Here is a 26,104-nt window from a genome sequence, read left to right as displayed (position 1 = left end):
AATAGTAGATGTGTTGAAAATAGATTTCAAATGTGCTTCTACATATGAACACACTCTCTGGCACTTTTATAATGCCCTGAGAAGGATTCCTCTCTGGCATGGGATGCCTTTTCTACTTGGAATCCAGAATGAGGCACATGGAACAGACTGGAGCAAGTTGGACCCACAGCTTGAAGAAGAGGTGTTCAGCTAATCAAGCTCAATCAGGCAGTTCCCAGCTAGCTGACCACAGATAGGTAGAAAATGCTTCTTATTTGAATGCTAATGAAGTTTCATGGTTGTTTGTAACAGTTGACTGTTAGCTCTGTTCCCCCCATCCCACCAAGGTCCTGAGAAGTTAATTAATTTGGCTAGAGACCAGTTTTTGAATTGAATTCTGATTAACCCATCACCACACTGTCTGCTGCACAGGAGATACGTTAAGGCAGGTATGGCCATGTTCTGATGGACCTTGTAGGGTGGGATGGGGGTGCTGGAAGGCATTGGTTTTGAAAGACTTAAGTCTTGTCTGAATTTCTTCCCTAGGAAGTTCTTGGAGTTTCCTCAGATTTGATCTTGTCGTGTGTGTGTGTGTGTGTGTGTGTGTGTGTGTGTTGAGATTGCTGTGCTGTTTCAGTTTCCTGAGCAATTTCCACTGAAGAGATGAAAAACGGAGAAGGGAGGGTCCATCTGTTTTTCTCAGGCACAAAAGAGAGCATTGTTGATTTGACTGCCTTCTGTGGCTAGAGAACTTAAAAGGCCCTGGGTGGACATTGCTCTTATTGAGATCAACTCTCTCTCTCTCTCTCTCTCTGTGTATGCACACATACAAATGCATGTGTGTGTTTGGGTTATGTGAATGCATGTGCCCTAAAGCGCTGATGTTTGATGTTCTTCACAATGAACAGAAAATTTAGCCTTCATCTAAGACTTAGTTTTTAATACTGGTGCAGATTAAAGCTCTCTTTTTCATAACCCATTCTTGTTCCCCATTTGAATGAAGGTGTGAGAAAAGAATGCCGGACTCACAGAGAGCCAAATGAGGCTCAGCCCGTGGTCCTTCAGCATTTACGAATAGCTATATGGTTCTGCGTGAATCCCTTTGCCTGGCTAAGGTTCAGTTTCCATATGGCACCATGATATCTGCCCCAGCTACCTCACACCCTGAGGGACAGTGAGAGCTTGATGAAGGACACGCCTTCATAAAATAGGTGCTGGGTGAGCAAATTCACATATTTCTGGAATGTAATTGTTAACAGGTATCAAAAAACCTAGAGAGACGGTTTCTTACTCATTTTTGCCATTGGAGTCAAGTTAGTAATATTCTCATGAAATGAATATGGTTCTTGTTTTCCTATACACTTGAATAGTTTGTATAAGAGAAGGAAAATCTGTATCATCAGACCAATGTATATATATTAGATTTTCCGTAAAAAACCATATTAGCCTGGAATTTTTTAAAATTGATTTATTTATTCTAATTTGTTATATATGACAGCAGAATGCATTTCAATTCATAGTACACATATAGAGCACAATTTTTCATGTCTGGTTGTACACAAAGTAGAATCACACCGTTCGTGTCTTCATACATGTGGTTAGGGCAATGATGTCCATCTTATTCCACTGTCTTTTCTAACCCCTCCTCCCCCCTTCCCTTCCTTCCCTTTTACTGTATCTAAGTTCCTCCATTTCTCCCATGCTATCCCCCACATCCACAATATGGATCAACATCCTCATATCAGAGAAAACATTCAGAATTTGTTTTTTGGGATTGGCTTACTTCACTTAGCAAAATATTCTCCAACTCCATCAATTTACCTGCAAATGCAATGAGTTTATTCTCTTTTAATGCTGAATAAATATTCCATTGTATGTGTTTATCCACAGTTTCTTTATCCATTCATCTAATGAAGAATAACTAGGTTGGTTCCACAATTTAGCTATTGTGAACTGTGCTTCTACAAAATATTAACGTGGCTGCATTACTGTAGTATCCTGTTTTAAAGCCCTTTGGGTATAAACCGAGGAGTGGGATAGCTGGGTCAAATGGTGGTTCCATTCCAAGTTTTTCAAGCAGTCTCCATACTGCTTTTCATATTGGTTGCACCAATTTGCAGTCCCACCAGTAATGTATGATTGTGCCTTTCTCCCCACATCCTCGCTAACATTTATTGTTGTTTGTATTCTTAATAGCTGTGATTCTGACTGGAGTGAGATGAAATCTTAGAGTAGGTTGATTTGCATTTCTCTAATTAACTAGAGATGTTGAACATTTTTTCATATATTTGCTGATTGATTGTATATCCTCTTCTGAGAAGTATCTGTTGAATTTCATGGCCCATTTATTGATTGGGTTATTTGCTTTTTTTAGTGTTAAGATGCCGCAGTCTGGCTGGGCACAAAATCACGAGCCACTCAAGCAGGAACAAACTTTATTTTTTGAAACTGCTGCCAATACCCCGTAGACACCCGGGAAAAATCGCTGATCCACACACGCAGCGTTCTCCTGGAACCCCCAGAGGAAGTTCCTCCCCCGGAACTCCCTCCTACTGTACTTCCCCAACCAATGGGAACTCTCCAGGAGTCCCATAGCAGGATGAGGTGAACAGCAGGAGTCCAATATCCATATGAATGCAAATCTTAACATAATCATATCATCTCAATGGCTAGCTGGAGTCACCTTTCAACCAAAAATGCCATGCATCATATACTTGGCTGACTCTTAGCATCTCCCGCCTTCTGTTTAATTAAGCAACAAGCAATGTGGCTAGGGACCGTGCCTGTTAGGTTTGTCCAATTCAACATATGGTTCTTACCCATCATCGGAAAACTGACCTCTAGGCGTCAGCCTCCTGTCTTAGCTTGATACCACTGCAATTGGATCATACCCGTCACTGACTACCGGTCCAGCATATAGCCATACTTGTGGATAGGCCTATGCACCAGTGGGGGGGTGAGGTTCTTTGCCTCACCTCTGTTGGCCCCCAAAATTAGACCATCACTAGTAGAAGGGAGGAGGATACAGAAATGCCACAACACCAAGTCAATTGACGGCTCCTAGGAAAAATTGCATCACTGGTGACACATCAGCAAAGATACGCTAGCACTACCATAATTCGCTGCATCAACAGATAGATCACAATGCATACAAGTGATACATAGTCCAGGCAAGTTCTGTAAGCAGTTCAAAGCGGGAGGAATCTATCAATATGTCCATATCCTCCCAAAATAAATCGACTCATTGATTGAGCATTACTTGTTGAGTTATTAATCATTGATATATCAGTTTACATAGTTTGCTGTGATAACTCTCGAAGAAGTTGTAGTTTGGTTTCATCTTTGTCTTCACCGGCACTGGGATGAAAATAGGAATTCTGACAATGATGCTAAAAAAATATGTAACATTTCAACAGGTACTAAGAAAACAATTTTTAGAACAATTTACATTATCCTGAACAGAATTATTAAATATAATGAAAAGGAAAGGTTAACAGATCTGTTAGCTTCCTATTTGTTCATATATTAAAACAATCCTCAACAGCTGTTTACCCAAATTAAATTAAACCATTAAAATCACGTGAATAGTAAAAAAAATTCGGATCCATATTCATGAGCGCTCCTCATATATGATATATGGACATACGCACATACAGACATACAACACAAAACAGAAGTGTGCACACGTAACATACAACACATAAGACAATAGTAAAGGCCTTGTAGCTTTACCTAGGTGAAATCTCCATTGCAATGTTTAAAAACTCCACAGTCAAAAAATAAAACTGATCAGAAAAACATTAACCTAGGTCTGTATGAGCTCAAAAATAAAATAGAACTTTATGATGTGGGAAAAAGCAATAATAAAATAGATATTGGAAAAAGCATCCTGGTTAATCACTGTCACAGATGTAAGAATAGCCAAGCTGGAGTTCTGGATATCAGCTGTTATGGATTTGAGTCAAATCATCTTCCTTTTGGTCTGTAGAAATTGTTTTGGTTAATCTCTCTGGAATCCAAATCGGCTGCTGTTCTCCCTGTGGAAAAACATAAACAGAGCCCCTACTCCAGACTATCATTGGGTCAGGACCTTTACATTGTCCTGTTAGAATATCCTTCCAAAGTACCTTAGGCTTATGTACATTTTTGGATACAAATGTCTTTCCGAAGCACTAAGCCCTGATGAATCCAAATTTAAAAAGTTTAGAGTAAAAAGAGTTATTTTAAGTTTATCTTTGGGGGATATATACCCCTTTCCAATTCCCTCCTTTTGTTTTAATAAGTACATTTTAATAGTTTGATGAGCTCTTTCAACTATGCCTTGTCCTTGTGGATTTTATGGAATTCCTGTTATGTGAGTAATGCCAAATGATGAGCAAAATTGTTTAAAAGAGGTAGAGGCATAACCAGGACCATTATCTGTTTTTAACTGTTTTGGAACGCCCACAGTGGCAAAATTTTGTAAGCAATGAGCTATAACATCTTTAGTTTTTTCTCCGGCATGAAGGGAGCCCATCAAAAATCCGGAAGAAGTATCAACTGTAACATGCAAATATTTTAATTTTCCAAATTCTGGCAAGTGTGTGACGTCCATCTGCCAAATATGGTTAGGTATCAGTCCTCTAGGATTGATTCCAAGATTAACTTGTGGTAAAAATGTCACACAATTTTGACATTGTTTTATTATATGTCGGGCTTGTTCTTTAGTTATTTTAAAACGCTTCTGTAAAGTATTAGCATTGACATGGAACCTTTTATGAAAATTTATAGCTTCTTCTATTGTGGAGAAAATATGTATGTCATGTGTAGATTTATCTGCTAATTCATTGCCCAAACATTGCCCTGATATGTCCTATAAAGAATGGATCTTTTCTGTCCTAGATTAGACTTTGTATAGTGGAAAACAAAGAGAAAACAGTAGAAGAAGGGGAAATCCTACCAGCATCTTCAAGGGATACTATAGCATTAACTACATACTGACTATCAGAAAATAAATTAAATACAGAATCTTTAAACATCATAAAAGCTTGTAATACTGCATTAAGCTCTACCTTTTGAGCTGATTGTTTGGGTACTAAAAATGTAAAAGTTTGATCAGGGGTAACTACTGCTGCTGTACCATTATTTGACCCATCAGTGAATATATTTGGAGCATTCATGATAGGGGTTTTTCTTGTCATCTTTGGAAAAACTACAGGATGCTTAGACCAAAAAGACAACAAAGGATTAGATGGTAAATGATTATCAAATGAAACATTAGATTTACACATGATTATTGCCCAAGTATTTAACTCATTAGCTAACTCATCAATTTGATCCATAGTATATGGAGTAATAATTTTATTGGGAGAAATCCCAAACACTCTCTTTGCTGCTTTTATTCCTTTGAGTATTAATTGTCCTACAGCCTCAGGATATCTAGTAAGAATAGTGTTAGGAGAATAAGATAAATGTATCCACAATAATGGACCTTCTTGCCAAAATACTCCTGTAGGAATATTTTTTGTTGGCAGTACAATAAATAATAAAGGCAAACTTATATCAATTCTATCCAAATGCATATTTTCCATATATGTTTCAATGATTTTTAATGCCTTTCTTGCTTCAGGCGTCAACATGTGGGGTGAATTTGGATCTGATGGACCTTTTAGAATATCAAATAAAGGTCCCAACTCTCCTGTTGGTATGCCTAGATAAGGCCTTATCCAATTGATGTCTCCCAATAACTTTTGAAAGTCGTTAAGTGATTTGAGTTGATCTACTCGTATTTGAATTTTTGGTGGACGGACCATGGTTGAGGATAATAGAACTCCTAAATAATTAATTGGAAGATTTAACTGTACTTTATCTATTGTTATCTCTAGATTATAATTTTTTAATAAATTTGTAAGTGTGGCATAACATTCTAGCAATGTGTTTTTATCTTTGTGTGCTAATAATACATCATCCATATAGTGAAATATTTGTAGTTCAGGATTTTGATTTCTAAGTGGCTGGATTGCTTTGTTAACATAAATTTGACACATAGTTGGACTATTAGCCATCCCTTGAGGGAGTACTTTCCATTCATATCTCTGATCAGGACCTTCATGATTTAGTTCAGGGATAGTAAATGCAAAATATGGACTATCCTCAGGATGAATTGGAATTGAAAAAAAACAATCTCTAATATCTATAGCTAAAACATACCAGGTTTTTGGTAAAGCAGACAATTGGGGAATCCCTGATTGAGCAGGTCCCAAAATAACCATCTCATTATTAATGGCTCTTAAATCTTGCAATAATCTCCATTTACCAGATTTCTTTTTAATGACAAAAATGGGAGTATTATGGGGAGATACGGAAGATTGTATATGTCCCTCTGCTAATTGTTGTTTGACCAGGTCATGGGCTACTTGTATCTTTTCTTTAGTCAGGGGCCACTGAGGAACTCACACTGGTCTTTCTGATTTCCAAGTAATTTTGATTGTCTCAGTGGCCCTTTCTGAAAACCCAATCCATGTCTATTTATTTCTTGATCTATTTGAATTGGTGCTGTCATACCTTGTACTTGTTCTCTTAATCTTTTATCTTTCCTAAAGCCTTGTCTAGCCCTAGTAGTGGGCGCGTTAGGATTGATGTTATTTGTTAATGTCAAACCTAACTGATCTAGGACATCTCGTCCCCATAAATTTATAGGAAGATGATCCAATACACAGGGCTGTATAGTTCCTTCGCATCCTTCAGGATCCTTCCAATCTAATACCATTGCACTTCTATGGGGATTAGTTGCCACTCTTAGGCCTCGAAGCATTTGAGTGGCTTGTCGTAATGGCCAATGTTTTGGCCATTCTTGACAAGAGATGATGCTAAGGTCAGCACCTGTGTCCAGTAGCCCATTAAAGTCATGTCCTTGAATATTTAGTTTTAGCATGGGGTGAGAATCTAAATTTAAAGACAGCATAACCCAATCTACACCTGTGGAGCCTAATCCCTTGGAACCTCTTTCTATAGTACGACTGGAAAATTTATCATGCAGGCTGGGTATTATTAATAACTGTGCTATTCTATCTCCTGGTGAAATTACTGATATACCTCTTGGAGAACTAGCTATAATTTTTATTTCACCCTCATAATCGGGATCAATTACCCCAGGACTTATCATAAGTCCTTTTAGTGTAGAAGAACTGTGTCCCAATAATAAGCCTACTGTTCCTTGGGGAAGAGGTCCTTTCACTCCTGTGGGAATGATTTGAATTCCCATCTGTGGAGTTAGTACTGCTCTGGCAGAGGCGCAGATGTCCAACCCTGCGTTCCCTCTAGTTTGTCTGATGAGGGATTTAGTGGATAATGCGTCCTGGGCACTACCTTGATGGTGCTCCTGGGTTCCTCCATTGCCCCGTATATTTGTGGTTTTGGGCCCCGGAGCATTGGGCCTTCCAGTCTGTTTTTTGGCAATGGAGCCCGATGCCTTTCTCCACGATATCGTGGGTAAACACTTGGTCCTTGTCTGTTTTTTGATAACGGAATACCCTCTATGGTGGTTTGAGAACGGCATTCATTAGCCCAATGTTTCCCTCTACGGCATCGTGGGCAAATACCCGGTATTCTATTCCTTTGATACCTAGCTTTGTTAAACCCTCCTCCTATGGGGCAATTCCTTTTAAAATTTCCTGTTTAATCACAATTATAGCATGTTTTTGGCCTGGCATCTAAAGCCTGTTGTACTGCTGCTAAGACTTGCCCTTGTTCATTAATGTCTCTACATAATTTAATATATGTGTTTAAATCTTCATGTCTCCATGGTCTAATGACCTCTCTGCAGCAACGATTTGCTTGGTCATAAGCCAGTTGTTTTATAAACGGCATTGCCTGTTCTGTATCTCCAAATATTCTAGAAGCTGTTTGAATAAGCCTATCTACAAATTCAGCGTAAGGTTCATTAGTTCCTTGTATTACCTTAGATAATTGTCCTTGTAAATCTCTATGCCCCTGTAAAGTTTTCCATGCCCTAACCGCATCTACAGCAATTTGTGCGTATACGCCAGGATCATATTCAATTTGTTGCCGTTGACCCTCATAAGGTTCTTTTCCTAATAACATATCTAGATTTCTTTGAGGGTAACCAGTTGCTGCATTTCGTCTAGCTGTCTCCCTGCAAAATTCCTCATTGGCAACCTTCCATAACAAATATTGTCCTCCATTTAGCACAGATCGACACATGTTAGCCCAATCTGCTGGCGTCATGTCTAAGTTGGTAATGGATTCGACCATGCTCACAGTGAAGGGTACTTGCGGCCCATAGGTTGTTACAGCCTCCTTTAATTGCTTCACTGTTTTGAAATCTAAAGCACGGTGAATTCGTTGCCCTCCTGCCTGCTCAAGTACAGGGCATGCTAATCTTTGGGGTCCTGCCTCAGGATTCCGTCCATCAACTACGGGAGTTGAGGGCCGCTCAGCTGTAGATGGAGCTGTTGGTTGAATTACGCCCTCTGGTGATAGAATGGAGTTAGTAGCAGCCTCCTGTTGTAATTCCCCGCCTGATGGTTGTTTTTCCTCTAAGCTTTCTTTCTTCAAATTTTCCTCTGACTAGCTCGAGAGACCTTCTCTTTTGCTTGACCTAACATGTTTTCTACCATAGTCTGGACCTCTAACAATTTGCTTAACAGTTTTTCGGTTTGTTTTTTATTAGTTTCTAATCTACTATAAAGGTAACACAACCCAATAAGATAGCATAAAACAAAACCGAAACAGAATGAAACAAAAATGGAACAAAGAATAGTTGTATCAATTTTCTCTTTCTCAGGGCCGAACAACTTCAAACCTTAAGCCAACCATTTTTCCCAGTTTGCCTGAGAAAATTCTAGGGATAGGCAGCTTGAAACAAAAACAAAATAAATCAAAACAAGAACACATTGTTTTTTGAAATGGTCACCCATTTTGTTGCCTTCCCTCAGGGGCGAGCAATTTTACTCACCTCCAAGCTTCAGGCATTCCCCGTACTGGCCACCAAATGACGCAGTCTGGCTGGGCACAAAATCACGAGCCACTCAAGCAGGAACAAACTTTATTTTTTGAAACTGCCGCCAATACCCCGTACGCACCCGGGAAAAATCGCTGATCCACACACGCGCGTTCTCCCGGAACCCCCAGAGGGGGTTCCCCCAGAACTCCCTCCTACTGTACTTCCCCAACCAATGGGAACTCTCCAGGAGCAGGCCGAGGTGAACAGCAGGAGTCCAATATCCATATGAATGCAAATCTTAACATAATCATATCATCTCAATGGCTAGCTGGAGTCACCTTTCAACCAAAAATGCCATGCATCATACACTTGGCTGACTCTTAGCATTAAGATTTTTGAGTTCTTTATGTATCTTAGAGATTAGTGCTCTATCTGATGTGTTTGTGGTAAAAATTTTCTCCCATTCTGTAGGCTCTTTATTCACCTCACTGATTATTTCTTTTGCTGAGAAGAAACATTTTACTTTGAATCCATCCCATTTATTGATTCTTGATTTTATTTCTTGTGCGATAGGAGTCTTATTAAGGAAGTTGGGGCCTAATCCAATATGATGAAGATTTGGGCCTACTTTTTTCTTCTCTGGTTTAATTCCTAGGTCCTTGATCCACTTTGAGTTGAGTTTTGTGCATGGTGAGGGTTAGGGGGTAATTTCATTTTGTTGCATATGGATTTTCAGTTTTCCCAGTACCATTTGTTGAAGAGGCTATCCTTTCTCCAATATGTTTTTGGTGCCTTTGTCTAATATGAGATAAATATATTTATATGGGTTTGTCTCTGTGTCTTCTATTCTGTATCATTGTTCTACAAGTCTATTTTGGTGCCAATACTAAAATGTTTTTGTTACTATTGCTCTGTAGTATAGTTTAAGATCTGGTATTGTGTTGCCACCTGCTTCATTCTTCTTGCTAAGGATTGCTTTGGCTATTCTGGGTCTTTTATTTTTCCAGATGAATTTAGTGACTGCTTTTTCTATTTCTATAAGGAATGCCATTGGAATTTTGATTATAATTTCATTAAATCTGTATAGTGCTTTTGGTAGTGTGGTCATTTTGATGATATTAATTCTACCTATCCAAGAACAAGGCAGATCTTTCCAACTCCTAAGGGCTTCTTTAATTTCTTTCTTTAGAGTTCTGTAATTTTCATTGTAGAGGTCTTTCACCTCTTTTGTTGATTCCCAAGTATTTTATTATTTTTTTGAGACTATTGTAAATGGGGTAGTTTTCCTAGTTTCTCTTTCAGAGGATTTGTCACTGATGTACAGAAATGCCTTTGATTTATGGGTGTTGGTTGTATATCCTACTACTTTGCCAAATTAATTTAATAGTTCTAGAAATTTTCTGGTGGAACTTTTTGGGTCTTCTAGATATGGAATCATATCATTGGCAATAATGATAATTTGAGTTCTTTTTTTCCTTTCTGTATCCCTTTAATTTCTTTTAATTTAATCCCTTTAATTTCAATTAAACTCTAGTCTAATTGCTCTGACTAGAGTTTCAAGAACTATGTTAAATAGAAGTGGTAAAAGAGGGCATCCCTGTCTTGTTCCAGTTTTTAGAGGGAATGCTTTCAATTTTTCTCCATTTAAAATGATGTTGGCCTGGGGCTTAGCATAGATAGCCTTTATGATGTTGAGATGTTACTGTTATCCCCAGTTTTTCTAGTGTTTTGAATATAAATGGGTGCTGTATTTTGTCAAATGCTTTTTTGGCGTCTATTGAGATGATCAGATGATTTTTATCTTTAAGTTTATTGATGTGATGAATTAAATTATTGATTTCCATATGTTGAACCAACGTTGCATCCCTGAGATGAATCCCAGTTGATCGTGGTGCACTATCTTTTTGATATGTTTTTGTATTTGATTTGCCAGAATTTTATTAAGAATTTTTGCATCTATGTTCATTAGAGATATTGGTCTGACGTTTTCTTTCTTTGTCTTTGTCTGGTTTGGGAATCAGAGTGATATTGGCATCATAGAATGAGTTTGGAAGTGTTCCTTTTTTTTCTATTTCATGAAATAATTTGAGGAGTATTAGTATTAGTTCTTCTAAAAGGTCTTGTAGAACTCAGATGTGTATCCATCTGGTCCTGGATAGGCTTGGTTGGTAGGCTTCTGATAGTATCTTCTATTTCATTGTTTGAAATTGATCTGTTTAACTGTGTATATCATCCTTATTCAGTTTGGGCAAATCATATGACTCTAGATATTTTTTGATGCCTTCAATATTTTCTATTTTATTTTATTTATTTTCAAAATAATTTCTAATTATCTTCTGTATTCTGTAGTGTTGGTCATGATATTTCCTTTTTCATCACCGATGTTAATAATTTGAGTTTTCTCTCTCCTTCTCTTCATTAGCATGGCTAAAGGGTTTATCAATTTTATTTATTTTTTCAAAGAACCAAAGAATTTGTTTTGTCAATGGTTTAAATTGTTTCTTTTGTTTCAATTTCATTGATTTCAGCTCTGATTTTAATTACTTCCTGTATTCTACTGCTTTTTGCATTCATTTGTTCTTCTTTTTCTAGGGCTTTGAGATGTAATGTTAGGTCACTTATTTGTTGACTTTTTCTTCTTTTAAGGAATGAACTCCATGCAACGAACTTTCCTCTTAGTACTGCCTTCATAGAATCCCAGAGATTTCAGTATGTTGTATCAATGTTCTCATTTACCTCTAAGAATTTTTAATCTCTTCTTTGATATCTTTTGCAACCCATTGTTCATTCAATAGCATATTATTTAGTTTCCAGGTTTTGGAGTAGCTTCTATTTTTATTTTATCATTGATTTCTAATTTCATTTCATTATGATCTGATAGAATGCAGGGTGGTATCTCTATTTTTTTGTATTTGCAAAAATTTGCTTTGTGGCATAATATATGGTCTATTTGAGAGGAGGATCCATGTGCTGCTGAGAAGAAAGTGTATTAACTCATTAATGGATGAAATATTCTATATATGTCTGTTAAGTCTAAGTTATTGTATTATTGAGTTCTATATTTCTTTGTTTAGCTTTTGTTTGGAAGATCTATCTAGTGGTGAAAAAGGGTGTTTAAGTCACCCAGAATTATTGTGTTGTGGTCTATTTGACTCTTGAACTTGAAAAGAGTTTGTTTGATGAACGTAAATGCTCCATTGTTTGGGGTATATATATTTATAATTGTTATGTCTTGTTGATGTGTGATTCCCTTAAGCAGTATGTAATATCCTTCTTTATCCCTTTTGATTAACTTTGGCTTGAAGTCTACTTTATTTCACAGGAAGATGGAAATTCCTGCTTGTTTATGCAGTCCATGTGAGTGGTATGCTTTTTCCCAACTTTTTTACCTTCGATCTGTACATGTCTTCTTCTATGAGATGAGTTTCTTGGAGACAGCATATTGTTGAACTTTTTTTTAAAATCCAATCCACCAGTCTATGTCTTTTGATTGGTGAATTTTGGCCATTATCCTTCAGGGTTATTTTTGAGACATGATTTGTATTCCCAGTTGTATTTGTTTATTTATTTATTTTTGTATTTAGCTTGACTTTGTTTCTCCTTTGATTAATATTTCTTTTAGTGTAATACCTCCCTTTGTTGATTTTCATTGTTGTTTTTCATTTCCTCCTCATGGAATATTTTGCCAAGGATGTTCTGTAGTGCAGGTTTTCTAGTTATAGATTCTTATAACTTTTGTTTATCATGGAAGGTTTTTATTTCATCATCAAATATAAAGTTTAATTTTTCTGTATATAATATTTTTGGTTGTCATCCATTTTCCTTCAGAGCTCAGTATATATTGTCCAGGATCTTCTAGCTTTCAGGGTCTGGGTTGAAAAATCTGCAGATATCCTAATTGGTTTTCCCCTATGTGTAATCTGATTCTTTTCTCTTGTGGCATTTAAAATTCTCTCCTTATTCTGCATGCTAGGCATTTTCATTATAATGTGCCTTGGTGTGACTCTATTGTGATCTTGTATATTTGGTGCCCTGTAAGCCTCTTGTATTTGATTTTCCAATTCATTCTTCATGTTTGGAAATTTTTCTACTATTATTTCATTGAATAGATTTTTCATTCCTTTGGTTTGGAACTTTATGCCTTCCTCTATCCCAATAATTCTTAAATTTGGTCTTTTTATGTTATTCCGTGATTTTTAAAAGTTCTGCTTATGGTTTCTTACCATCTTCACTATGTGGCCAACATTCTTTTCAAGATTATATATTTTGTCTTCATTGTCTGGGGTCCTGTCTTCCAAGTGATCTAGTCTGTTGGTGATGCTTTCTATTGAGCTTTTAATTTGATTTATTGTTTTTTTCATTTCAATGATTTCTCTTTTTTTTCCCCCCAGAACCTCAATCTCCTTATTGAAGTAATCTTTTGCTTCCTGTATTTGCTCACGAAGCTCTTTATTGAAGCAATCTTTTGTTGCATGTGTTTGCTCTCTTATATCATCCTTTAGTTCACAGAACATTTTAATTATGTACATTCTGAACTCCTTCTCTGTATTTCCTTCTGTTGTGCTAGCCATGGGTTCTAGTAATGTAATATCTTGGTTTATTGGGGGCACTTTCTTCCCTAAGTTTTTCTTGTTGTTCATGTGTCTTCCCTTCTGGCACTATGGATCTGAGACATTACAGTTTTTACCCTACAGGCTTATAGTGTCCCTGCAGGTTTCTAATACCTCTCCTTTAAGGGAGGAGAACAATGTGAACAGATCCCAATTCAAACAATATTCAACCTTAAACCAAATAGCTGTTATAAAGATACTTATCGGTTTGTCCCAATATACATAAATAGTAAATTCAATTATTATCTACAATATAAATAATAGGTTTGCAAAAGGGCCTACAGTTTCTGATGGTGGATAAAGGACCAGGGTGAGGTGTAGGGTGAGATGTTTGAGGAGTAAGAGGTTATTTGATCTTAGAAAGTGTGAAAGAGGAATCTAAAGATGTTGGTTAGTAGAAAGAGAAGAGAAAGTGATTTTTTTTTTTAATTTTTTATTGTTGGCTGTTCAAAACATTACATAGTTCTTGATATATCATATTTCACAATTTAATTCAAGTGGGTTATGAGCTCCCATTTTTACCCCATATACAGATTGCAGAATCACATCAGTTACACATCCATTGATTTACATATTGCCATACTAGTGTCTGTTGTATTCTGCTGTCTTTCCTATCCTCTACTATCCCCCCTCCCCTCCCCTCCCCTCCCCTCCCCTCCCCTCTTCTCTCTCTGCCCCCTTTACTGACATTCGTTTGTCCCCCTTGTATTATTTTTCCCCTTCCCCTCACTTCCTCTTGTATGTACTTTTGTATACCTCTGAGGGTCTCCTTCCATTTCCATGCATTTTCCCTTCTCTCTCCCTTTCCCTCCCACCTCTCATCCCTGTTTAATGTTAATCTTCTTCTCATGCTCTTCGACCCTACTCTGTTCTTAGCTACTCTCCTTATATCAAAGAAGACATTTGACATTTGTTTTTTAGGGATTGGCTAGCTTCACTTAGCATAATCTGCTCTAATGCCATCCATTTCCCTGTAAATTCTATGATTTTGTCATTTTTTAATGCAGAGTAATACTCCATTGTGTATAAATGCCACATTTTTTTTATCCATTCATCCATTGAAGGGCATCTAGGTTGGTTCCACAGTCTAGCAATTGTGAATTGTGCTGCTATGAACATCGATGTAGCAGTGTCCCTGTAGCATGCTCTTTTTAGGTCTTTAGGGAATAGACCGAGAAGGGGAATAGCTGGGTCAAATGGTGGCTCCATTCCCAGCTTTCCAAGAAATCTCCATACTGCTTTCCAAATTGGCTGCACCAATTTGCAGTCCCACCAGCAATGTACAAGTGTACCCTTTTCCCCACATCCTCGCCAGCACTTGTTGTTGTTTGACTTCATAATGGCTGCCAATCTAACTGGAGTGAGATGGTATCTTAGGGTGGTTTTGATTTGCATTAAGAGAAAGTGATTTTGAGGAGACAAGTAAGTGGGAAGACAGTAGAGTACAAAAACCAAACAAACATAAATATTAAAAAAGTAAAAATTGTAAAAATAGGAGATAAAAGAATATACAACACCACTGTAATATACTATTCAGACATCCCCATTCTCAGTAGCCTAATTCATAAAAATACTTGGTTTTACAAATGTTGGGGACATGAGGATAGGCATAGAGAGAGAGAAAAAAAAATCTCAAAGGAAGATAAAAGGATTGTTTTTATTGGAAATCAGTATCTTTCTAGTTTTCCTTCTCATCCAATAGGTGGGGTTGTCTGTTGTTTGCTGGTATCTCCACCCTCAGGATGGTGAAGGTTAGTAGGGTAGGAAGGTTGGTCTTAGGGGTGTGGCTCCTGGAGGTACTTCCCAGTCCCCGGTGGCAGACTGCACCTCAAGGATCTCCTTTGGGGCCCACTCATGTGATGTGGGCACCTGATCTTATCTCCTTATATTGCCTGTAGACCTCACAATTCCTGGTCTCTAATTTAGTCTCTATACTATCTCTCTCTCACCCTGTCCCTTTCTACTTCCCAATCAGAAACCCTTCTCTCCAGAGGTCTTGTGGGCTGTGCTCTGGGGGCTGTGCACCTGTTGCAGAGGGCTGCTTTTGGGGGGGCAGTTCAGGACCTGGTTTTACAACCTGGTTTTGTGAACTACTACTGGTCGCATAGACGCAGGCACTGTGCTGGGTTAGCAGCTGCTGGGGGGGAGGGAGGAGTTGGGGACTTTTTGTAATTTGATATTGTTTCTAAGCCCCAACTGGTGCTCCTAGCTGGGAGTTGCTCCAACCAAAGATGTCAGTGAAGGTGTCCCAAGATGGAGGTGGCTGCTTTCAGCGTTGGGGTGTCAGGTTGGGCAGGGCCGGGTGGTGTCCTTGAGCAGTGGGTTCAGAGATGCACCTCTATGGTGTGCATTATTGTGGCTGGTGGATGTCACTGGACCCAGTGAAGGCTACAGTGTGTAGGGGACTGTGGCAGTGGTTGCAGTGCCCCAAGATGGAGGTGACTGGAGGAGCCTCATGTTGGTAGATGGGGGTCCACACAGGAGTGGCTGCTGGAGTTCCTTTGCTGAATATCTGGGTATCTTGTGTGGGAGCAGCATCCAGGACTCCTGCAGGGGTGGGAGGCCAAGGGTCCTGTGCAGGTGCTAATGCTGGTGGTCCTACTTGGCACGTGGAGAACCTTCCTGGATGAGCAGCCAAGAGTCCTGCACTGACACTGAGGCCAAGATGATTCCTGTGTGGGAGCAGCTGTTGGGGGTCCTCTAATTACTGGCAGAGAAACAGTATTCCCACTACTTGAATCCCAGGTCTCAGAGCAACACAGAATGCAGCCTTCTTCTTGCCTACCATCTTGGAACCAGCCTGGAAATTTTTTTGTGAATCTTTTAAACTTCTGAACCAATTTTATTTTATTTTTTTAAAATTTTTATTTATTTATTTTTTAATATTTATTTTTTAGGTATAGATGGACACAACACAACGCCTTTATTTTTATGTGGTGCTGAGGATTGAACCTGGGTCCCGCCCATGCTAGGCAAGCGCTCTACTGCTGAGCCACAATCCCAGCCTCCCAATTTTATTTTTACTGATTACATAGAACTATTCGGGGGCTGGGGTTGTGGCTCAGCGGTGGAGCACTTGCCTCGCTCATAAGGCACTGGGTTCGATCCTCAGCACCACATAAAGTTGAATAAACAAAATAAAGGTATTGTGTCCATCTACAATTAAAAAAATTTTTTAAAAAAGAACTATTCAGACTTTCTATTTTAAAAATATTTTTGTTGTCGATGGATATAATAACTTTATTTTATTTTATTTTTATGTAGTGCTGTGGATTGAACCTAGTGCCTCACATGTAAGGGTTAGGCTCTCTACTACTGAGCCACAACCCCAGCCCCAGAATCAGCTTTAGAAAGGTACTTTTTTTTAGAAATTCAGTTGACCCAAGCGTTCAAATATATTGAAATAAAGTCATTGACAATATCATCTTACTAATATCTTAATATCTATGGTATCTGTATGTAGCTTAGTCTATTTTACTATTCCTTGAATCGCTTTCTTTGTGACTTATACTTTTATTTATTTTTTTTCAATTTTACACTTTTTCAAAGAATCAATATTTTTACTTTGTTGAGCCTTACTATTATTGTATGTATATTTTCCACTTTATTAATTTCTTATATTAGTATCTTTCCTATTGCTTATTTTGGATATATTATATGTTATGCTTTTCCCTCATTTTTAAAGTTGAAAGACTAAATCAATGTTCAGCCTTTCTCCTTTTATTAAAATGAGGATTCAAGGCTATAAATTTAGACTACACAGGGGTCTATATACTACTTATCTAGGTTTTATATGCAGGGCTTTTATTATTTCAAAGTTATAAGTGTATTGTACTTTTGATTATGAATTTTTTAGGTCTTAAATTATTTAGAAGTATGCTACATAGTTTCAAAATAAATGGAGTTACTTTGTTTTGTTTGGAGGGGAATATTTAGTCTATTTAAGTTAAATTGAGACCAGAAAAACGTGTCCTTTATGAGGACAATGATTTGAAATTTTTTGAGATTTGATTTATGTATCAGCATGTGATCATTATTTATAAATGTCCCATATATGCTTAAGAAAATGTATTCTGTAGTGTTCTATATATGTTCATTAAAATACGCTTGTTAATTAAGTTTAAATTGTTTGTATGCTTAACTGCTTCCTCTGTATGTTACTGAAAGATATATGTTAAAATCTTCAATTAGGCTAGTGACATACTTTAATTTTCTTTGCAATTCTTTTACTTTTTCTTTGTTTATCTTGATAGGTGTGTATGATCCAGAATTTTTATAACTTCTCTGTGAATTTAATTTTTTTATTCTGAATTAATGACTAGACAGTTCTCCTATAAAACATAGGGTTTATCACTTCCCAAAAGTCAGGCATATAACTTGGTACATATTGGTACATATTACTATGAATCAATATCTTTAGTTTTGTTTGATGGGGTTATTTGGGGCTATCTTACCAATGACATGATAATGGGTTAAATTTCCTCTTATGGCATCAAAGAGTTAAAAAAATATATAGGAGCATCTTTTATAAATGAACTATATTTTCATGTTGTAATATATAACATTTGAAATCTATTTTCTCTGAGATCATCCTCCACCTCTGGAGCCTCTGCACCATGTGGGAACCATGTGACTTCATGGTCTCTCCAGGCCGTCAACAAATGGAGGTTGTGGATTGCTGAATCAAACAGGGTCAAGAAAAATTGGAATTGAGATTCATCCTTAAACATTATCCCTTGAACTGGAAAGACATGTACCATGGAAGGTGAAGTTGACCTTCTGGTTCAGCTATCTTCTGCTATGAGCACAGAAAATTCCACCTTCAGGATGAAAAGAAGAGGGAAATGGAATTGAGAGAGGAACAGAGAAGAGGGGAGATGTGGCTTCAGGGAGAGAGGAAAGCAGTCTTGGGTCTTGGTGTCTATAGAGCTCCTGGTTTGAGTCTCTTTGATACCCAGCTGCTTTTCTTTTCTTTTTTTTTTATTGGTTGTTCAAAACATTACAAAGCTCATGACATATCATCTTTCATACATTTGACTCAATTGGGTTATGAACTCCCATTTTTACCCCAAATACAAATTGCAGAATCACATCGGTTACACACTCACATTTTTACAAAATGGCATTTTAGTGACTGTTGTATTCTGCTACCTTTCCTATCCCCTACTATCCCCCCTCCCCTCCCCTCCCATCTTCCCTCTCTACCTCATCTGCTGTTGTTCAATTCTCTCCCTTGTTGCCCCCCTTTCCCCTCACAACCTCTTATATGTAATTTTGTGTAACATTGAGGGTCTCCTACCATTTCCATATGCTTTCCCTTCTCTCTCCCTTTCTCTCCCCCAACTCGTCTTTGTTTAATGTTAATCTTTTCCTCATGCTCTTCCTCCCTGTTCTGTTCTTAGTTGCTCTCTTTATATCAAAGAAGACATTTGGCATTTGTTTTTTTAAGGATTGGCTAGCTTTGCTTAGCATAATCTGCTCTAATGCCATCCATTTCCCTGCAAATTCTATGATTTTGTCATTTTTTAGTGCTGTGTAATACTCCATTGTGTATAGATGCCACATTTTTTTTATCCATTCATCTATTGAAGGGCATCTAGGTTGGTTCCACAGTCTAGCTATTGTAAATTGTGCCGCTATGATCATTGATGTGGCAGTATCCCTATAGTACGCTCTTTTAAGATCCTCAGGGAATAGTCTGAGAAGGGCGATAGCTGGGTCAAATGGTGGATCCATTCCCAGCTTTCCCAGGAATCTCCATACTGCTTTCCAAATTGGCCTCATCAATTTGTAGTCCCTCCAGCAGTGTACAAGTGTACCCTTTTCCCCACATCCTCGCCAGCACTTGTTGTTGTTTGACTTCATAATGGCCGCCAATCTTACTGGAGTGAGATGGTATCTTAGGGTGGTTTTGATTTGCATTTCTCTGACTGCTAGAGATGGTGAGCATTTTTTCATGTACTTGTTGATTGATTGTATGTCCTCCTCTGTGAAGTGTCTGTTCAGGTCCTTGGCCCATTTGTTGATTGGGTTATTTGTTATCTATTGTTTAATTTTTTGAGTTCTTTGTATATTCTGGATATTAGGGCTCTATCTGAAGTGTGAGGGGTAAAAATTTGTTCCCAGGATGTAGGCTCTCTATTTACCTCTCTTATTGTTTCTCTTGCTGAGAAAAAACTTTTTAGTTTAAGTAATTCCCATTTGTTTATTCTTGTTATTAACTCTTGGGCTATGGGCGTCCTATTAAGGAATTTGGAGCCCGACCCCACAGTATGTAGATCGTAGCCAACTTTTTCTTCTATCAGACACAGTGTCTCTGATTTGATATCTAGCTCCTTGATCCATTTTGAGTTAACTTTTGTGCATGGCGAGAGAAAGGGATTCAGTTTCATTTTGTTGCATATGGATTTCCAATTTTCCCAGCACCATTTGTTGAAGATTCTATCCTTCCTCCATTGCATGCTTTTAGCCCCTTTATCAAATATAAGAAAGTTGTAATTTTGTGGATTGGTCTCTGTGTCCTCTATTCTGTACCATTGGTCCACCTGCCTGTTTTGGTACCAGTAGCATGCTGTTTTTGTTACTATTGCTTTGTAGTACAGTTTGAACTCTGGTATCGCTATACCTCCAGATTCACACTTCCTGCTTAGAATTGCTTTTGCTATTCTGGGTCTTTTGTTTTTCCATAAGAATTTCATGATTGTTTTATCTATTTCTACAAGAAATGCCATTGGGATTTTGATTGGTATCGCATTAAACCTGTAGAGAACTTTGGGTAATATCGCCATTTTGATGATATTAGTTCTGCCTATCCATGAACAGGGTACATTTTTCCATCTTCTAAGATCTTGCCCTTGGATTATTTTAGATATTCCTAGATTCTGGCAATGAACCTTCCTTTGGGGCTTGGGTTACTTTTGAGTGGATTTTTTTCTGCTGATCTGAAATATTCCTTTGCATACCAGCTATAGAGCAGCCTTCAGAGCAGTTGGACAGTTTTGGAACCATTCCCAGGGCTATGGTTAGCAGTATCTAAAGCATCTGAAGGGGTTCTTTATAGGGGACGGGTTTTGAGTAAGGATAACAGTGGGTTCAATGCATTCCAACCGCTTGCCACCACCACCCGACCTATGATCCTGTCCATTCCCCATAGAAATCATAAGGAATGTTAGTATAAACTGAATTCAGTGCTAAATGGGTTTATTGAAGCTTAAGGAAACCAAACATAACTAGCAGAAACCATTTCAGAATGACATGATAAAAAACATTAGGACCCATATTTTTCTACATAGCATACTCTGATGACTAAATCCAGAGTGTCTTTAAAATATTTGTTTTAGTTCTCCACTGTGCTTCCACAGAAGGAAATGTTCAGAATCCAGAGTATGTCAGCACTGTAGCACTTTTCTGAGTAAAAAAACAGGTTTGCTCCTGATAAAAAGAAAAAAGTCTATATCAATTACTGTTCAAGGACTCTTTTGGGGAATGGATGCAAGTCATGTAAATATACAAACTAGCTATGCATTAATTTCAAGATCAATTTATCTGTCTGTCTACCTATCTATCTGTCTCTCTATCTATCAAAATAAAACTACTAAATTCAGAGATCTGGAAAGTTACTGTTGGATTAGGGTTCTAGATGGACACTTTGTTTTGGTGTAGACTATTCTTTAACCAGAAATTAAGCAATAATTTGAGCTATAGAGAGAGAGTAGATTCTATTGGCATTCTCTTTCATTTAGTTATTTCTTGCATTCTTTTGAATATGCCCAGAGTTTATTCTGGATCCACCCTTGAAAGGCAATGTTCCATTAAGAATATTGAATCAAGAGCACAGAATCCAGAACCAAAATGCTTGGGATTGACCCAGGCAAGAGCTTTGAGTTCTTTCTCTGTGCCTCAGTTTCTTTATTCATAAGGTATAACTGACAATAGAACTTGTAATATAAGATTGTTGTGAGGAACAAATGAATTAACACATTTACAGCATGTGGAACAGTGCCTGGAATAGAGTGCTAACAATTGGTAGCCTTGATGACATTCCTGGGTGACTGGTCTCCTCTATGGACATGTCCTAGATAGTCTGGTCATTTTGCCAGTGCTCACGTGGAATGTGGAATGTACAGGAGGGAGCATACTCACTTGGAATCTCATCAGCCACATAGGTTGGAATCCCCTGGCACATGCCAGCAATGTTTTTTCCAAATCTGTTCAGGTCATCAACTTGGTTAGGGTTGACTGAGTACATCAGACCCTTGGGAGATGGTTTTCTTGGTCCTTTACCCTGAAGCTGAGCATGAAGAAGGCACACAGAAAGGAAGAAAGAGAAAGTATGAGTGCCAAGCCAGTGTTTTGTGGATTTGAAGGGGTACAAAGCCAACAGGGGGATTGCTTGACTATAGGTTTTTCAGAAATCAAGATGAATAAGAACCAATTCCAGTTTTATTTATCTCCATATTTCTAAAAGCATTGGCTGATTTATCTCATAAATACAGAACTCTGAGGCTAAATGTATTCTGAAACTTGGGCCTCATTTGGTCATCTTAGATTCCTTGGATTGGGCCACGTGATAATCAACTTCCAGGAATGTAGTTGATTTATTTTTCTCTGCCTTGTTAATGAAAGGCACCTATTTATCAGTTATAGGAGTATATGAACTCAGACCAACACTTAAGAAACCATGGATCCTCTCTTTCCATCTACCTCAATGATAGTTGCCACATAAAATATAGGACAGCCAGGCACATTTGAATTTCAGATAGACAACAGATCATTTTTTATTGTAAGCATATCCCAAATATTACAGGACATACTTATAAACAATCTACTGTGTATCTGAAACTCATATTTAACTGGATATTTTTTATATTTATTTGCTAAATCTGATAACCTTAACTAACTCTTGCAGAAACATGTCTGTGGAGAATTTCCCAGGGCTTGCATTGATGTGACTGGAACTTTGTTCTGTATCGGTCAAGGTCATCAGGTGTTCTGCTCAGCTCTTTAGAGGCCTGTGTGAGCCACACTGGTGTGTAAAGGTACCTCCCTTGAAGCAATTACCATGTACACTTTGTGCTATACACTACATCACACTGTGGTCAGAGGGAATGTGATCTCCTCAGTATTTACTGGAGGTTGTAAGTTTTCCTATGAGAAAAAAGTTGAAAAACTTATCTTTACCTTCTTCTCCTTGACCAGTGCATCAAGGGCTTGAATGGAGGGCATGACATCAGTTTTCATTTTATGCACAATACATGACTTCTTGACAAAGAGTCTGGTTGCAGCGAAGCCCTGGTAAAGAAGGTGATGGTAGAAGGTGAGGGAGAAGTGTATGCTCCCCAAGGAGTTTTTCTTATCAGAGATCAGTTCTACCAGCAAAGGGAAGTGGAATTCCATGATCAGATGAACTGGGATAAACACAGTGGATCTGTGATCTGTTGCTGACATTTGTCAGCTACAGGCTCCTTGAAGGAAAAGAGTGAGTATCTAACTCATTGCGTTATCCTCATTTCTGGCAGAAGAGGCACTTACATATGTCGATATTACTGAAATAAAGTTTCAAAAGCTATCACATCTTAGTTTCCTTTGATCCTCATGACATTTCAAGGAAGCAGGTAAGACAGGAAGTCGTTTTCTCACTGATCAGATGATAAAATTGAAACAATAAGAATTTGCTTTTTAAAAGTACTAAGTTTGTAAAATACAGGGCTGCTAATTGCAGAGTTGGGTCTCTTAACTAGTGGCAAGTGTATTTTAGTTTTCCCCTTTGATCCTTTGGAGTTAGAAGTGAAGGGTCCACTTCTGTCTTTTTAGAAGAAAACTGAAAACTGTGATAGATGATTGGCAGTGGTACTAATATACAGGTCTTTTATCATAATCGAGGGCATCTGCAGGTGAGGCAAAGAGATGATTTGCCTCATATCCTTACTATTTTTTGAAGCTAGTTGACTCTAATAACTCTTCATTGGTTTGAATTATATAACTAATTGCACAAGACTTATGAATAGTAGTTATAGCTAGCAAGTAAAATTGGATGAGGAAAATAGGCAATTTTAATTACTATGCTTGTGGCAGGGGATATGGCTCAGTGGTAAAGCTCCTGCCTGGCATGCATGAGGCCTGGGTTCGATCCCGAGCATCACACACATAAAAAATAACTAATATGCTCATGTGCATGTAGAATTTACTGTATTTAATTCTCTCTCTTTTTTTAGTTAGCTGGTACATTAATTTTTGCTTAAAAAAAACCCCACATTTTTTTAAAGAATGGGAATTGCACGCTGGCTACCTACAGTGTTATAATCCCAGAGGGTGTTCCAGGAGTTCCATCCGTTGTTATTGTCGATATTGGCCACGTTGTGTTCGTTGTTGACACTCACTGTCTGTTGCCCACTTCCAGCAGTGTTGCCATCATCATTGATGTTGATATTCTGAAGTTTATAAGAAATGAAGAGTGATTTAATACCACAGTTCTCTGCAAATGCATTTTGGTAACAAACCAGAAAGAATGAGACTTACATAGTCAGCAAAAGCAGATGCTATGAAGAGTCCAAGAAGCCCAATAGGAATCATCTGAAATCACACACACACACACAAATCATCAACATGATATACTCTCTCTTTTCTTTCTACATCCAAATTTATGAAAAATAGTTAACCAACTTAACCAACGTGATGAACATCCTGTGTTTTCTTCTTACCCTTTATTTTAGATTTGCATATTATCTTTCTTTGGTTATTTGAAATGTTAAAAATTTATTTTTTACCAAAGACAACATATTTAAAACATTGATTAATATCCTAGAAATAAAACTCTGTTGAAATAGACTTGAAATGTTTATATTTTTTAGAAGATTTTGAAATACCTAAAGGAAAAAATTAACTATTCAAGACACCAGAAATGGAGTTAAACAGTAACTGGAGAATAAATCATCTCTACTAAAGTTTACTATAAATACCCTAAAGTTTACCCTAAAATACCCTATTCACATTATTTTTCATAAATCCCAACTTCAAATAACCCTATTTTGGATAATTTTGTGTCACTATAGTAAGTCATCTTGCTCTACAATGTTTTTTAACCTTCCACAATTTTAATACTAACACAGAATTATTAATGAATTATAAATAATTTTATTAATATGATACATAATTTTTAGAATTTTGAATTTAGACCTTATCAAAAAAGGATGAAGAATAAATTTTTAAATGAATAGAATAATGGAAAATGGTTACAAGTTCTGAAAAATCACAGCTGAAAAAATAAATGTTCACTTTCCTATTTGATCCGGGGTACTCCTCCTAATAGCGGAAGTACTTTTATTATTTTCATTAGTTTAAGAAATTTCTGTTATTTTTCTTATTAGTTTAAGTAGGAGTTAAAAATTCATCTCCTAAAAAGTCAGGAGTGGAAGAAATTTTAGAGAACATTTAGTACAATGTAATCTTTATACAGATGAGGATACTGAGCTGTAGAGGCTAAGGACTTGGCCAAAATCATACCTCTTGTTCACAGCAGAACTAGAAATCAGATCTTCTGACTCATGTCTAGAGTCCCCCCCCCTTTATAAACCTCACCTCTATTAAGAATACTTATTTCCAAACAAGTATTTTACATGTGCAACCCCATTATAAAGCAGAGTTTTCAACACCCCAGTGTTTGGGGTGTTGAAACATGAAATTATTTGATTCTAGCTCCATTTGCATTAGGACACTGGGGACTATGAATACCACTGACAGAATTTTGAGGTCCACCTCAACATTACTAGGCTTCCGCCTGAAACTGCAGGTGAGACTAGGCATCAGCTTCATGCTTCACATGTTTTCCCAAAGAAATGGCCAAGGACAGGGCCCTGGCAGGGCCAACCTTCTTTACTTAGAGATTCATCCCATGCTGAAGAATGTGACAGCAAGTCACTACCCAGTTATTTTGATAATTAGCTTCTTATCTGGCTGGAACATGCTCAGGAGTTGTGGTTAAAGATGGAACTCAAGAATGGGGAAAGATCAGGCACTTTCTAAAACTTAGGGACTTCTTGTTCTACGTAGAGATCTGAACAGTTATGTAGAGAAGGTTAACTATAAAGGCCATGATCCATGAAAAGGAAAGAGAATTTTTTTCAAGGTTTTCCATCATGGTGACATTGCTATAAGAAGCAGACCTCTTCAATCAGAATATTAACAGTCTCAGTTAGATGGTAATAAGTCCAAAAGGAAAAAATATCTACTCACTGTGAACTTCATGTCTTTGTGAATGCAGGGGAGCAGAGGAGCTGTGAGGCATGAGCTTGGACGAGCAGCCTTCCTGTATTTATACGTGACCAGCTCTACTCAAAATAGGTGTGCTCAGGTGGAGTCAAAGACTTATCTTTCTCCTTTTCCTATATCTGTGCCATGACCTGGTATACCAGGAAGCCTTTCCAAGCAGCTATCTCTGAGATACTTTGACATGGAGTTGATCTGACTCATCATCTGTTGAAGTTGAAGGTATCACAAAAAACTCAATATGATTTGTGATAACATCTGGTCCAATCAGAGCCATGGGTGTGGGTGTTTGGTACATTGACATAGC

The 26,104-nt window shown here is 37.6% G+C and overlaps 1 protein-coding gene across 1 annotated transcript; it reads right to left on the bottom strand.

Annotated features, from left to right (window-relative positions):
- Positions 1-20,869: 20,869 nt before the first annotated feature.
- Gkn1 (gastrokine 1) lies at positions 20,870-25,776 on the bottom strand. Its single transcript, XM_027934283.2, has 6 exons — positions 25,765-25,776; positions 24,052-24,105; positions 23,826-23,963; positions 22,714-22,824; positions 21,676-21,823; positions 20,870-20,964 (listed from the first exon to the last, which is right to left on the bottom strand). Exons 1-6 carry the CDS (start codon positions 25,774-25,776, stop codon positions 20,870-20,872), a joined length of 558 nt encoding a protein of 185 aa, XP_027790084.1.
- Between the last annotated feature and the right edge of the window lie 328 nt (positions 25,777-26,104).

The sequence above is a fragment of the Marmota flaviventris genome, chromosome 14, assembly GCF_047511675.1.
Source record: "Marmota flaviventris isolate mMarFla1 chromosome 14, mMarFla1.hap1, whole genome shotgun sequence".
In the NCBI taxonomy this organism is placed as follows: domain Eukaryota; kingdom Metazoa; phylum Chordata; class Mammalia; order Rodentia; family Sciuridae; genus Marmota; species Marmota flaviventris.
The sequence above is the reverse complement of the archived record's forward strand: the minus strand, read 5'-3'. Positions and strand labels throughout refer to the sequence as shown.